The following is a 16,120-nucleotide window of genomic DNA, read 5'->3' as shown; positions in this document are numbered from 1 at the left end:
AGTCTTTTTCCTAGTTGGTAGTAGAATTTAAATGTCTTTTGTGCAGTGCCCAAGCGGGGTCTTGTTTTATATAAGGAGTCATATTGTTCTCCCTCATGTACTGTTACGCTGATATCTTGTATAGGTAAATATTGACAAAACTTTAAAAATTACATTCTGGTTTTGATACTGGAGATACAAAGGCTCACTAATGGTTTCTGTTTCGGTTAATCCGGGGTAGCTTCTTAATTCTCATTGTTATATTTACTGCAAAAATGCTGAATTTGGTTCAGATATTAAAGATATTTAAAAGTCTGTTTACATTTTACCTATAGGTTTCTTCCAAGAAGTTTCAAAGAGAAACTCCATCCTAACTGTTATAGGAGGCACAAGCACTTTCACACACATGTATACATGCGATGGACACTTCTGCTTTCCAAATTCACTCAACAAGGCTTCAGTTGGCCTGAGGCTATAGCAGAAGACACTTGCCCAAGGTACCACTTAGTGGGACTGAATCCCAAACCATGTGATTGAGAAGCAAGCTTCCTAACCACACAGCCTATTTAAACATTTTTAACTCCATTGTGTTTCCAGAATAAATTCAGTTTTGCTGCCATAATTGCTATCACTATTGGAAATAGATATATTTCATTCCTTTATTCCAACACATGTTTTTAATTTGAATAGCCTTTAAATTTGTTATTACTTCTGAATGTAAAGCTGGTATCTAATTGTTTCAAATATGGAAAAAAGTTTTCGAATAGATAACAATGTCAGAAGAAATATCAAAAAAATATTTAGAATTTTTATGTTTCTACCTGTGACAGGCCTTCCATCCTTACCACTGCCTCTTTAGAAATAAACTTGATTCATTCCCTTTGCAGTTACTGTTTAAGGAAATCCTAATCTGAGTCTGCTGTCACTATATATGTATATGTTTCACGAGTACATATATCTGAATGTATGTATGTGTGTGTATTTGTACAGACATACACACACACATACATTGCCAATGCTCTCTATGGTTATTGCTGTGTATCCCCTTTTGTCCACCTATTAGTGCTAGCTAGGCAGTTCCCATCACCTGTGCTTGACCCTGATCGTGACAATCCATCCAAATCATGACAGCATAGAAAGTGAACATACAATAATGGTGTTGTACAGCAAGTGTCTGTCTAGTTAAATTAGTATAGTAACAATTTTTATGTTGATATGAATAAGTATTTATGTGCAGTATCAAACAGGCTGGTAATTTAGGATGGTGAAAAATTTTGGATACTGTCAAATGCGAAAGTGTTAAGTAGTAATGTATAAAATTGTGGTATGGTTATTGCCAATTTTAGTTTTACATTCGTATTGATCTATTCATAAGATTACACAGTTAATGGCAGTCCTTTGAAATTTTTGGTTGATATTAATTACTGTGCATATCGAGTTTGTATCTTTATTGTATCTATATAAACTTTATATATTTTCATTTGGAAGTTTTTGTTTTTACTGCAGTAAACAGTGCAAGGATTCATACAATGTAATGTAAATTATTTAACAAATGGTTTTATTCCAGGGAATAATAAAGGCTGAATAAAAGATCCTACCACCTATTTACAGAATTTTTGATTTGTAAAGATATTCTTTGTAATTTCACATTCAAAACTTGAAATAATGGTTAAGTAAAACTTGCGGATGAAATTGTTAAATAGTAATTGACTCCAAATACATATTACTTTTATGCTAAAGTTACTTCTATTTAAATTTTTCTTTTTTGCTTCTGCGCAGCTTACTTCTTTTTTAAAAACTTGGTTTCATTGAAAAGAATATACTTTTATAAAAATAAGCATTAATTTTTTACTAAAGGAATTTGTATAAGAAATTATTGAAATATTATAATCAAAAATTTAATAATAGGTAATAATATCTTTTATACACACATATATTTGTGCATGTGTGTTTCAGGCCTACAATTATAAAAATACTAATTATTTGTTTTTCTTTCAGTGCTTTGAAGAAATTCAATTTGCATCTGACAGTTGAGATGAGTTTTCAGGGATCTGGATCGGTACTTTCATTCACTACTAGTTCCTAATTTGTGTCTTTTTTTTGGTTTCTCTCACACTAGATCCGCGGTCATGAGCTAGCTGCAGTTGATCCACTTGGCTTAGATCAGCGCTCAGATGGTTCATCTATGTCCGAGATTTTAATCAACCATTACGACCTTGGTAAGGCTAGGTGTCTGATGCTGCTAATGGTATAATTCTACTTGTCAATGTTGTCACCAGTTTTCTAAGTCTTAATATTTCATTATTCTATTCTTTTGCTAATGAAAAGATATTCTGTTTTCTCATTTTCTTTCTCTCTGTTTTAATTTCCTCTGTTCTTTCATTCTTTAAATTTGGTTGGTTTTGTGCTTATCTTCTTACATGTAACTTCTATAATTTTTTAACTAATTCATTTGATCACATCACCCCTCTCCTTCATAAAGTAGTCTGAATTTTTTTGTCAAAGTCTATTGTTCACATTACTAGATTTACTAGACTTCAGAGTATCACTGGAAACAATATTCCATTTTATTAATTATTGAGCATTTTGTTAATTTGGGAAATGTTAGTGACATTGAAATAGATAATTGTTAGCGGTTGCACTACGTCTTTTGGTGTTCCCCTTCCCATTTCCTTCTTAATGAAGCTTATTATTGTTTCCTAAACATTCGTATTCTTATCACAGTCTATTTCAGTCCTTCCAACACTTTTTTAGGTCCAGATGTTGCAAACTAGCTTAAATTTTGCAACAGTACTTTAAATTAATTACTTTGGTTTCTCATTTAAGTCCTGTAGGAAAATTCTGTATTGCGTGTGCTTGTGTATTTGTGTGCATAGATGTTTTAATTTTGGCAGTAGTTTAATGCTTACTAAACATTTTGATTTGTTTTTCTAAACTTTAAGTGGATATTTATTTATTTTTTATATTTGTTCAACGCAGGAGTTTTTCACATCAGTATCTGCTTTTGTTAAATGAGTAAAATTGCCATTATTTCACACTTTAATATGTGCACACACAATCAAGTGTGTGCATGCGTAGTCTTTTCAGAAGTTGTTTTGTCTTGGTTTTCCTTGAAAATGAGAATCGGAGTATATTTTTAGAGCATGTTACTGCAATTATTTTAGCATGTTGCTTCATTTACATGTTTTCTTTTATTGATATGAGTAAGTCGATTTGCTCATAACCACTTTGTTTAGATGTTTATATCATGTATTTATTTTCTAGCTAAATTTATCTTTTTTTTTCTTTAATGTGTTTTATGTGTATTGCCAGTAACACTGCTAGTGTAGCAATGCCTTCAATAATTGTATGTTGTTGATAAAATAAAGTTTAACTAGTTATTGCACATTTTTCATAGCTTCCCAATCAAGGCTACTCTGAGGTTCAGCAACAATTTGAATTTTAATCTACAGCTTGTTGGTTATTAAATCTATTAAAAGTAAAGTTGTTGCTTAACCCCAGGTTAATGTTGATTGAATAGCAGCAAAAGTTGTGCTTATAAGATCTTGCAAAAACCCATGGCTTCAGTTTGCAAATCATTTTATGCTTAAGAAGCACTGACAGTTTTGATAGATTTTTCATGTGTGACAAATATTACATGTAAACTACTTGAAATCTTGTGTATGTTTTCTGTTATAAAGCTATTAGTCTGTATTATGAATGCAAGTTAAAATTTATGTTGCTGATCCAACTGAAAAGGAATAAAAATAAATAAAATTCAGCAGTGACCTAATTTTAGTTTTTGATTTTTGTGATCTAGGTTCTTTTTTCTTTTTTTTTTTCTTACACCAATGACCTACCGACATGCTTGAAAATTTTAAATTTATGCATTACTTTGAATAATTGGCTTTTCTGATAAGGCAGTAGTTACTGACAGTCTTTTATCTTTTGAATGTGTGATAAAGACAGAAATGAAAGAAAAAAAAAAAACAGAAAATGATTTTATCACGTTGAAACTAAATAGCAAATAAATTACTAGTTTTATACAGCTTGGTCAAGTTATTTGAAAGTTTTTGGCTCTCGGTCAACAGATTTCTGGCTTTTTGGTTTGTGTGTGTGTGTTACTGGTTTGGTAGAGAAAGTGCTTGTACTCATAGACTTTCCACAGTCCCTTAGGACCTGTGATACTGAGACAGTAAAGATTCCTCCTGTTGAACTGCAAGTTGATGGCTGCTAGAAAAACATGGGCTGGAAAGAATGTCCTAGAGGGAAGAGATTGGGTGAAGTAGTTAGTAGGGAGCCTGGTGTGCTGGGCACAATATAGGAGATGGGAGATGAGTAAATTGGAAGTGTTTTAGTAGAGTTCGCAGGGGATCAACCAGCTTTCAGGAGTATATACCACTATAAGTGGTAGAAAAACAGAAAAAAGAAAGAGCTCATTCACGAGTCAGAAATTTCTGTTATGATTTTTCTTTGATACACCTTTTTCCATTTATTTCACCAAGCAGAACCCCAAATGTAGTGTAAGTACTCTAATGCTTCACTCTTTCATTGCTATATTTCTAACTGAAGTGTGGTTTAATTACATTCTAGTAAGTAGGAATTTAGACAGCTTTGATGGCATAGCTATACTTTTTTAAAAAAAATATTAACCTACCAGAGTTGTTTGAAACACAATTTAAAAGGTTCATTAATCTATTATTGAAATTTTGCTTCAAAAATGCAGGCAAGTACAGGTTAAAATCTGTGAAATGTAAAGTTAGATTTTGTTAAAGTATCACCAGAATCATTACACCATGTGACAAAATGGTTGGCGGCATTTTGTTCGACTGCTTACATTCTGAGTCAAAAATTTGCCTCAGTAGAGTTTCATCTCAAGGCAGTGCTCCAGCATGGCCACAGTCAAATGACTGAAGCAAGTAAAAGAATATAGTTATCAATAAACATATATATTGCTAAAATATTATGTATACACTTTATATGTATAGCTTAAATATTTTATATATGCCCTGATTTTGTCCAGTTTTTCCCCCCTGTTCAGATTCTTCATAGCTATCTATTTTATTATATGGAGCACTTATAGGAGCTAACAAGAGTAAATAGGTTTTAAGTTAACAGGTTTTGACTGGTTAGATCTGGTTTCTTCTGGAATTTTAGAACAGAAATATTGTAAAAGTTTCCCCTCCATTCTCTTTTTGAAAATTATTTCACTACTATCAGAAATTGAAATGTCAGTACCCTCTACATTTATATTTAATGCATTGAAAAATCGTTCATATTCAGAGGCACTGTTATTTAAATCTGAAAGTTATGTAATTTTTAAAATGAGTAGAATATTATAAAAAGTAAAATAAAGGATTTGGGAGAAATAGCTAAAAATTTCAGGGAACAGTATTGGATAATGTACAAGTGTTTATATCTAGTAAAACCACATTATCATTGACTCAGACATGATATATGCCAGTATTCTGATTTATTTATGAACATGTAAATCCAGGCTGTTTTGAGTACTTTGATACTGTATGGTCACATGTGGGAGTGCTTTGGCAACATAGGATGACATGTAGTTTTAGTTAGTTGATAACAAAAAGGTTAATGTCAAGTATGTATTTATACTTGAGAAATTTTAAAATTTTACATATGCTTAAGTAATGGTTTGTACTACAAAAGTTTTCTGGTATATTTGTAGCATACTTCGAGGTAAACTTTTTTTTATACATACCAAAGCCATTGTTATTTTGACAATTATAAATAAATGCCTTTTTTTTTTCTTTGGAAAGATTGAAGTGGGGGAAAAAATCTAGCTGGCTGGTTTCAAATCTTTTTTGATTCTCATCAGAGATAGACTACCATTTCATCTGCTCATGGAGTGAAATATAGCTAATATCTATCTATCTATCTATATATATATATATATATATATATATATATATATATATATATATATATATATATATATATATATATATTTAGTCACTAAATCTAGTGTTTGCTTAACTGATTGGTTTTATTTGTATAAATAGTGATATGTTAGAGACTAATTTAAATTAAATAATTATCTACCAAACAGCATTTCAATAATGGAATATTTTTCTCTATGGTATTCTTTTAACAGTTATTCATATCATTTTGAGTAAATTATTTTTTGTAGCTAAAGAGTGCAGTGAATGTGCCAGGAAAGCTAGCATTAATTTTTTTGTGCATCTTGTTGCTTGATTTAATGTTTTTTGTAGATAAAACTAAGGACAGGTCATAGAGATAGGAAAACCTGCCTTGGGAGAGAGCCGAAATGAAATTGTTTCTTCAGTGACTGAACAGACTTGTTCTCCCTCTGACTTCCTTTCAAAAATATACATCAATATTAAAACCATCTGTTTTCTAATAAGACGGAATGATGCAAAGTAAAGTGATCTATTGAATTAAACAATCATCCTTATCTTCGTCGTTTTTGCCTATTTTCATGTTGGTATGGGTTCAATGAGTAATCATAGTTTGGGTCAGTTCTCATTTGATGGGTTATGGAATCACATACATGCATTCTATTTTTGACTTGGTAAGAGTTAGCTATGCAGGTAACGGTTAATGATGGGAAAGGTATTCAGTTGTAAAGCAATACCTCGATAATGTGGTCATTTGGCCTATGCTAGCATAGAGAACAAATGTAAAATGAATTTCTTAGCACTTTATAGTGTGTGCTGGGGGGCAATTTGTCATGGTATCAATTCTAGAAGCTATGTTCTCAACAGGATATGACTAGGGTCCTCATGAACCTTCATCTTGTTTCATTTGCCAACCACTTTACAGTGTGTACATTTGTGATACCAGCACTAGTGAGGTACCATAATGAAACTAGTGGATTATCTTGCGAGACAAGAGACATTATACATTGTTTCCATTTGTTTTGGGCAACATGACCTGACCAATGGAGTGGATAGAAGAGAAAATGAATTAGGAGCAATGGGGAGAGAGAGTAATGAGAGAGACACACTATTGATTGCTACATATTTGCTGGTGAGAGAGAAAGAGCATCTGTAATGGATTGTCATAAAAATGGTCTATAGAAAGATACTGTGATGGCTGTTAAAAACCAGACACTTGAAGAGGTTGGCAGTATAAGTGACGCTAGCTAACGAGAGTGTGAAAGTGAATAGCAATAAGAAAGTTATGGACATCTGTAAAAGAGTGACTTGAGGGAGTATTTGTATAATGTTCCTATGCTAGTGCAGTTCTCTTTTATGCACAGTATATCTGATTCCTCTTATATCAAGTTCCCCCTCCCCATCATCTTCGCACACTAACATTACACATCCAACAGAGCATGCCTGCTTCATTTTTTTTCTGGTCTTTGCATATAAAGTGCATTGCTCATGAATCCTCTGCAGTCAAGGAACATGCATCATTGCATTTCATATACATGAATTAGACAATCTACTTTGCACTCTGAGGAGAAAATCCTTTGTTGCTAATCGTAGGTAATAGCTCCCTGACTTTTTTCTGACTTAATCTTGCTCTGGCTATTATGCTTCCAAAGCACCCACTTCAACTTCTAATTAGTTCATCTAATTAACAAAGGATATCCATTACTTCTAGGAAGCCTTCCAGGCATTTGAATCTTTTTCTGGTCAGCTCTTAGTACTTGTTGCACCTGCACTCCTATCACAATGTCTGTCTTCTGTGTTAGCCTACCTGTGCCTTATTACATTGTATGGTGTTCCTATTTCTTTTCCGTAGATCAAGCTTGGTTATTTCCCTGACAGTAACAGAGTCCTGTCTTCTTTTTTTTTTTACTATAACTTTAGTGTTTCCTTAGTTAACCCTGAGGTCAGTCAATTCTAAGTTTTGCTCCTCTGTGTGGAATTGTTTTCAATCTGCTATAGCTTCTGCTCTGAAAACTTGGACTGTCTATGCTGATCATAGACAGTCAGTTTTAAACTTTTATACTTTGTGAGACTGTAACAAGCAAAGGTGTTGGGGCTGAAGATGGAGTTGTATCTAATGTTAAATTTATCACAGAACTCATTACTGATTCTCACCTTCATGACTGCATCTCTGTACATGGTTTGTACAGCCATTTACCCTTAGTGACTCATTCATCCACCTCTAGCTTCCTCAGTGACTTCCACATTACAGAGCAGTATGAAACCTGATCAAAAACTTTCTCCAAGTTGTTGAATGTTTAGGCATAACAACTTACGTCTTGGCTAAGAACTTCTGCAGGTGTCTCAGTAGGAATATAGTATCATTAAAACAAAGATGATTTAAATCTGAGGCTAATTCTCTTCCCAATCAATTGTGCAATAACTCTTTCTGTAACTTCCATAACCTAGTCCACCACTTTGATATCTCTTATATCTGCTCTTTCATAATCTGCTACCCTTGTAACTGGCAGTCATTGAATATAACACTTTCCTTTAGTTAACTGACTAGCATGTGCCAAATTCCAATAGACAGTCTAATCATCTTGGGGTGGGGGTCTAGCTGTTTCCTTCTCTTTAATTACCTTAGTGTTCTTAATTTGAATCAATTACTCCTCTAATCTATTTGGAGAAGGCCGTCTTCCGTATATTACCTTCATTCAACAACCTTGCAGTATCGTATTTTTATGACTATTTCTTTTTGCCATCAACAAGAGCAGTTGTACCATTATCATTCTGTACACAGTTCTCAACAACATCTCTGGCATTTTGCATTGCAACTTGAAATACGTCATACACATGAACAATGACAAACCCCTTACTTTCAGCTTTTCTCTTTGCTGAAGCATCTAACTTCTTTTCTAGCCACTCAATATTGCTCTTTTCTACCCTTTTTCTTCCAGCTTTCAGGCTTTAACCTTTGTACTCTTACAAGTCTATTCCTCCACCAGTTCACCTTCTTTTGGGTCTGAGATGTTGCATCAGTCACAGATCTGCTCTTTTGCTGTCGGTAGATTCTTCTTTTGAGAGCAATTGTGGTTAGGGTGTCAGTTCATACTTCTACGAACACACTACTTGTTGGTAACTCTTTCAACTTCCATGTCCTCCTCCAAATCTCTATTGCTTTGGAGTTTGTCTAACTCTTACTCTACAGTCACTGATCACTTGTAAAGTTTAAACTTGAGCTTTTATGGTCTATAACAATGTCTTAACCACTGCAACAGCCATAACACAAAGAAATATGTATGCATGGGTAATAAAATAAATTTATTATATAAACTGAATGAATCGCAAATGAGGAACTAAGTACTTGGAGAAAAGCTATACTGAAGAGACAATCCTTTAAGTTCATGTTGGTTTCAGTGACTGCTAGTGTGTATGTATTATGAGTTCTAGTTGTCTTTAATTAATGTTTGTTGTGAAAATAAAATTGTTCCTGCAGCTTCTCAAGCAGTGTTCTATGAGTAATGAGATAGTAAAAATGTAGGGTTGAAGTACTAACCACTAAAAAGTGCTATGCATTTAATGCAACTGTGTGAAGATTAACAGAGGCATCTGCTCTACTGATTACTATTTGATTGCATTGCAATTGTAATTTTGAAACATTACAAAATCCGCAGAACAATTCTTTGCTATATCTATGTTCTTTATTCCAAATTTGTTCAGAATAATTTAGATGGGTGATTGAATATCGCAAGTATGTTTTAAAGATGTTAATCTTGTCATTAAAAGTGTATAATTCATTGAAAGAAAGTTGGATTGCAAACAATTTTATACTTAATTTATTTTCTATGTAGTATAGCATATGCTGACTATTGATGTAGAAATGTCTACTTTCAACTAATTGTTTAAAGTTTAAAAAATTTTTTTTTTATAAGTTTTGATCACTCCAAGAATTTCTTTTAATTGATCTATTGCATGTTGGCTGGATTTAATGTTTATAGTTTAAATATCAGCTAATTTCAAGAAAAGGTTTCAGACTAATGATATATTAAATGTACCTATTTCAAAAGTTTTGTGTGTATTCAGCTGCACTTTTATTTGTTTAACATTTAAAGATATTTATAAATATATTGTATCACTATGTATAAAGATATTGGGCACATATTTCATGATCGATGTTCAAGCTTGTCTAATTACAATGTTTATGATAGGCTAATGTCTGATAAAACTATGTATTTTAAAATGTAAAGTAGAAAGAGCTTAATTTACTTTTTAGATTTATATAAATGAATATAATGTAGATTTTAAATTGACTTTTGATTTTGTAGATGAAATATGTGCCTTTTCCGTTTTTTTTTTTTTTTTTGTATGCGATGGTTATATTCCAGTTGGTTCCTATTGTTTTCTGGTAGATCTAGTTTTTTTTATATCTTAATTCCTAGGTAACATGTATTTAGATGTTATCCTCAGTAATGATGGAAAAAATACTTGCAACAAATTTGAAGTTGTGCTTAGCAGCTAGTCTTATCTTGTTGACTATTTCAACTCTGATTAACAATATAGTTTTATGGAAGAGGTCTGATGTTGAAAAATTATTGTTTTATTTTGCAATTTTCTTTATTTGCATTATATTAAAGAGTATATTCATATTTTGTTTTCATGATGTTACTTTTATCTAGATAAAGCTGCAATTATTTACAAAATTTGCAGAAATCAGAAAATTAAGTAAATATTTTATATTATTTTGTTATTATAGTCTATTCTTGTTGTAATGAAATAATTTTGAATAATTGATTTAACATTCTATAAATAAGAACTGCTGTAAGCTATTCTATCATCAAGTAAAGATAGATTTTGCAGGAATTCATGAAGTTAATAACTAAAGTGGTCAGCCATTAACTGGTATGATTTCATGTTAGAAATTCTTTTGTAATTTGTTTTGTGTCTTCGATTGTTTCTAGAAACTGAAAAGAATCAAAATTTGGTTGTCTCAGGTAAGGTAATATTGGGAATGCAACTGGATTTAAGTAATGTTATTTTAATTGTTAAAAGCTAATTAAGATAGTGAAACAATTCAAATAGTTACCCAAGAAACTTTAAATGGTTATGAATTAAAATATTTAGTTTTGTAGCTAGATTATTCATTTCTATTTGAATACTCTGAAATCATCTCCAAATCTGTTTTCAAATATTTAAAAGTAGGTATTTTAGCCTATTTCAGTGCTCCACAGCCTTTTTCCATTTGCCGTACTCTTATATTCTTTTCAAAATTTGATGTTACATCTGAACTAAAAATATAACTAAAAGTATAGGGAAAAAAATTCTGCAGCACTCCTAGCATCTTCTTGTGGCACACCAGTGTTCTTGCAGCATACTGACTGGTTGCAGAGCATTGGCCTATTTTCTGTTTTGTAAAAATGTTAATCATTTGAATTATGATGAATTTTTGTTTAAAAATGTTCTTTTTACCTTAGTAATGTGGCAAAAATTGTTAAATTTCAAATTGAACTTAGAAATCAAGTTATTTTTATCAGCTATATTTTAATAATTTTTCATCTAACAAAAAAGAAAAGAAAAATCTTGCTTCTTACCATTTATTGGTAGAAATTTAGATGACTTCTCTGTTAGTTTTTATTATCTTAATGTATTTCTTGGCTTGTATAAATTATACAAATATTAGGATAACATCTGCTATGCATTTCTTGTCACCTGTTGCTTTGTATATCTTCTATATATTCCTCTTCTCTCTTGCTTTCGATATTTGTGTGTTGTAGATTTGATTTTATTTACTATTTAACTATCAAGTTAATCATTGTGATGAAATAAGATTCTACTGTTCAAAAGATAATTAACTTTTTGGTGAGAGATTTGAATCACTTCAGTTGTTCCTTAGCATTATCCTTTCGTGTATGCCTTTTTCATAAATATTTGTATTTTAGTTGCTGTGCTTTTTATTTATTTATTTTTTTACTGTATATTATGTCACAAAAAAAAAAAAATTGGATTAACATTTTTCGGTTGCATGCTTCTTGTATTGATAATGAATAGTTTGCAACTATCTTTCTGTTAGATGAGCCTGATCTTGATAAAGTCTTTAGACTTCCACACACTACTTATATTGGCGGAGATCAAACTGAGCTTCCATTACGTGAAATCATCAAGAGATTAGAGGTATGTAAATCTTCTGATATAGCTTCCTCCAGTTACTTACAGAATGTCTATCTATGATATTGGATGAAATATATTTTGTGTATTCTTTTCTTTTTGTTTTAAGTTTGGTATACAGTTTTCATTAATGTGTTAACAGAAGCAATATTTTAAAACCCACCATTCAATGCCTAGAATGTTAAACTATTTTTCCTCAGGAAATTTACTGCCGACAGATAGGTATTGAGTTTATGTTTATCAACAATCTTGAGCAGACCGATTGGATTCGTCGCAAATTCGAGGTACCTAACATCATGCAGTTTGATGCCGAAGAGAAGAGGCTTATCCTAGCAAGACTTATTCGATCAACTCGGTGAGTGTGATTAAATTCTGTATCTCTACTGAGTGTGATCATTTGGTTGGCAAAATCAATCTAATTTCAGTTCCATAGATTAAGGAAAATTACCTTTTTAATTTTATACACAAGTGCCCCAGAAGCTCACATTTGGTCTTCGTTATTTTAGATAATGTATAAATCTGTTAAAAAACAACTTTATTAGAATAATAATCTTCTTGAGAGATGGTTAACTAACCTCCCTATGCTATACTCACAACATAGAAATCTATTATGTATGCCTTCTCCATTTTCTTACATTCCATTCACTTCTTTATCTTCTGTTGCTTCATCCTAAAGATGGTCTTAGGAAGTGGGTGGAAGGGAAAAATAGAACCAAAGCATTGTAGCAACTAGATGATGGGGCCAAACCACACAAACATATATATGTATATCACTCATTCTCACCTCACTCTTCTGTCTACAATATTATTCAAGTGCTGTTAGTAATGAGAGCAGAATTTGTTATTACTACCATATCATATCTTAATCTCACCAGTTTTAGAGAATCTGTGAGTCTGATGTTCATAGTCATTACCCCTTCTAATAACAGCTATGAGATGAAGAGAAAAACGAAAAGAACCTGGAGAAGTTGGCAATCCTGGTTTTGGCATTATTAGGAAGTAAAGCTTAAAACTGGGCTTAGGTATACATTTAAGAACTTTTCTGGTGATTAACATACACAACACACTTATTTAAAATAAATATAATCATATTGTGAGTGTTAACCTTGTTCCACGCATTCTTTCCTAGTTTAGAACTTCTATTTTAAAAATATTTAAAAATATTGGTTTTTAAAATTGCTTTGTGATTCTTGCCTTTTAGATTTGAAGATTTTCTTGCACGAAAATGGTCATCTGAGAAACGTTTCGGTATTGAAGGCTGTGAAGTTCTGATTCCAGCAATGAAGGCTGTCATTGATTCATGCAGTTCACTTGGTGTGGATAGTTTTGTTATTGGCATGCCTCACAGGTTAGTAACTTTCACTCTTAAGCCCTGTCATATATTTGTTTTTTTAACTCAAACCTTCAAAATAGAATTTGTCTGAAGCAATTTTAGCTTATTTGAAGGATTTATAAAATAAGTAGAGAAATACTTCTCATGACTTCAATTTCGTTCAGAATTTTATTAAAAAAAAAATATTAAGACACAGTAAATACAAATAAAATACACATTAGATTTGGTGTATGCAGTTTGTCTTTAGATTTCATTCTCATCCTCACATGAAGATTAGCCTTATGCATCACTTCCATGCATTAAATATTTATCCTAGCTTAACCTTTTTCTGATCAGAATTGAGTTTCATTGCATGATTATGTTTCTTGAAACCATAGAATCAGTGCTGAGCACCCCCACCTCACTCCTCCACACAGACACACACAAAGCAAAGTACCTTCAATGACAGTTAACACACAGCCAATGAATCGACCTCTTCTTCACATCTTGTTGTCTTGACGATCTTGTTACAGTTTTATGGTGCCCAGTCTTTTGTCATTGAAAGGGATTAACTGCAGGTTTTGGTTAAAAGTTGTTACATAACTTCATCAGATTTAGCATTCAGCATGCAGGATATAAATGTCTTGAACTGAATTGTGCATGAAATGCTGCTAACAGATTCACAAGATTTACTGCCTGTTGTTATTTAGCCTGCAGGTCAGTCATAAATGAGCAAATTCAAGGTAAAGAGCTTTTCAGTTCTGACCAGCGCCTCTTATTATCAGGCACTGTGCATCACCCAGAACTACATTTTCTAAAGTTGTAGGGTGTAATTTGAGTTTACTACTGTTAATTTTAAGGGAAATAAGTCTAGGAAGAAATCTTATAAAAATGCTAGTTAGAGAGAAAAATAGATTGTACAATTTTTATGAAGGCTCATCTGAATTGTGATGGGTTGTTGCATGAACTTAGGTAGAAGTATAGAATCAATACTTGGCACTAGAAAAGACAAAAGTTAGAATTTAATGGTGAACCAGATGGTTAAAGTTGATATATTTCTTTATATTTTTATATTCTCTACTATAAAAATATCCTCAACATTTACTGTTAAGTTCTCATTTGTTTCTCTGTCTTAAATGATCAAAAACCAAATTATGACTTTTTTAAATGTTTTTTAAACATTTGTAAATAATGTTAATATTTTAAATCCCATGTTATTTTCTTAATTACGTTTTTTTTTTCTCTTTTCAGGGGTCGTTTGAATGTACTTGCAAATGTTTGCAGGAAGCCTCTGGAACAGATTATTTGCCAGTTTGATTCTAAGCTGGAACCATCTGATGAGGGATCTGGAGATGTAAAATATCACTTAGGCATGTGCCATGAGCGCCTGAATAGAGTAACCAACAAGAACATAAAATTGTCTGTTGTTGCAAACCCCTCACATTTGGAAGCAGTCAATCCTGTTGTTCAGGGAAAAACGAAAGCTGAACAATTTTACCAAGGAGATAAGGATGGCAAAAGAGTATGAACAAATTATTAATTTTAGACATTTACTATAAAAATTTTGTTGCTGTATGTTCTATTTTACTAATTCTGGATCATGACTAATGGGGCTGGTTTCTGTAGACCAGCCAATTTAGATTGCTGTGAAAATTTTCAGTACATTTCATGGTTAAAAAACATGATATTTACAAAAGTCTGTACATGAACCAGAAAAGTTTTTTTAAGAGAATTTGTTGATGGATATATATATATATATATATATATATATATATATATAGATATACAGGGCAGGGAATCATCAATTAGTAATAAAATTAATAATTAACAATTTTGCCGGGTAGCTCAGTATAAAAAAACCTTATCGGTAAAACCATTTATAATCATAAATATATAGGGATTAGCAGTGTCCTGCTTCTCCAACATACTGAGAATTCAGAAATAGCAGCCAAAGAACTACTGATTCCAAAACTACAAATTTTTCTCTAAATTGATAGCGATATCGCTATCAATTTAGAGAAAAATTTGGCTGCTATTTCTGAATTCTCAGTATGTTGGAGAAGCAGGATACTGCTAATCCCTATATATTTATGTGTGTATATATATATATATATATATATATATATATATATGTGGTGCACAACAGGTTTATTATTTAAATCAAATGCTAGTACTTAATATGTTTCCATTACAAATACACATAATGGAAAAGATCCCAGTTTTTCTTCAGTACTTTTATAGTATTTTCGATTGGGATGTGATTCCAAACATTTTTTGGCATATTTATTTGTTTCTTCAGTCATAATCTCAAATAAATAGATACGTTTAAAGAGGTATATTAATTTTGGCTTATGTGAATCCAGACATCCAAACATTGGGCCTGGAAACATATTTTGCCGATATTTGTTGCATGGTATTGTTTATTCCTTTTTTTTCTTTTTCCTTTTTTTTCTTTTTCCTTTTTTTTCTTTTTCCTTTTTTTTCTTTTTCCTTTTTTTTCTTTTTCCTTTTTTTTCTTTTTCCTTTTTTTTCTTTTTCCTTTTTTTTCTTTTTACATAAATTTCTTATAATTGCTACTGGCCCTAGAAATATTTTTGTGTGCAATAAAATCTAAACATTTTTCTCAATATTTTCTATACCATTTGAGGGAGAAAAATCCCTTCAGTACCATGTTCAGAACTTTTTGTATTGTATAGAATTTGTTAATTTTGCAAAATGAGAGGAGTATCATTTGCACTTGCTAATATTATTGTCTGCTAAAATTACACATTAACAGTTATTAATCATGACAAATAAATACATCATTAAGTTTATAAGGAAGAGTACA

General features: G+C 31.6%; 1 protein-coding gene across 2 annotated transcripts in view; it reads left to right on the top strand.

Annotated features, from left to right (window-relative positions):
• LOC106874395 (2-oxoglutarate dehydrogenase complex component E1) overlaps positions 1-16,120 on the top strand; it is a 58,005-nt gene that overhangs the window by 26,930 nt on the left and 14,955 nt on the right. The window contains exons 4-8 of one of the 2 annotated variants that reach the window (XM_014922120.3): positions 2,099-2,198; positions 11,887-11,987; positions 12,182-12,336; positions 13,183-13,329; positions 14,545-14,815. In XM_014922120.3, coding sequence (XP_014777606.1) covers positions 2,099-2,198; positions 11,887-11,987; positions 12,182-12,336; positions 13,183-13,329; positions 14,545-14,815 — 774 coding nt within the window. The remainder of the gene's footprint in view (positions 1-2,098; positions 2,199-11,886; positions 11,988-12,181; positions 12,337-13,182; positions 13,330-14,544; positions 14,816-16,120) is intronic. The other variant, XM_014922119.3, reaches the window with a different exon arrangement.

Source organism: Octopus bimaculoides, chromosome 5 (assembly GCF_046866305.1).
Source record: "Octopus bimaculoides isolate indiv1 chromosome 5, ASM4686630v1, whole genome shotgun sequence".
Taxonomy (NCBI): Eukaryota; Metazoa; Mollusca; class Cephalopoda; order Octopoda; family Octopodidae; genus Octopus; species Octopus bimaculoides.
The sequence above is the reverse complement of the archived record's forward strand: the minus strand, read 5'-3'. Positions and strand labels throughout refer to the sequence as shown.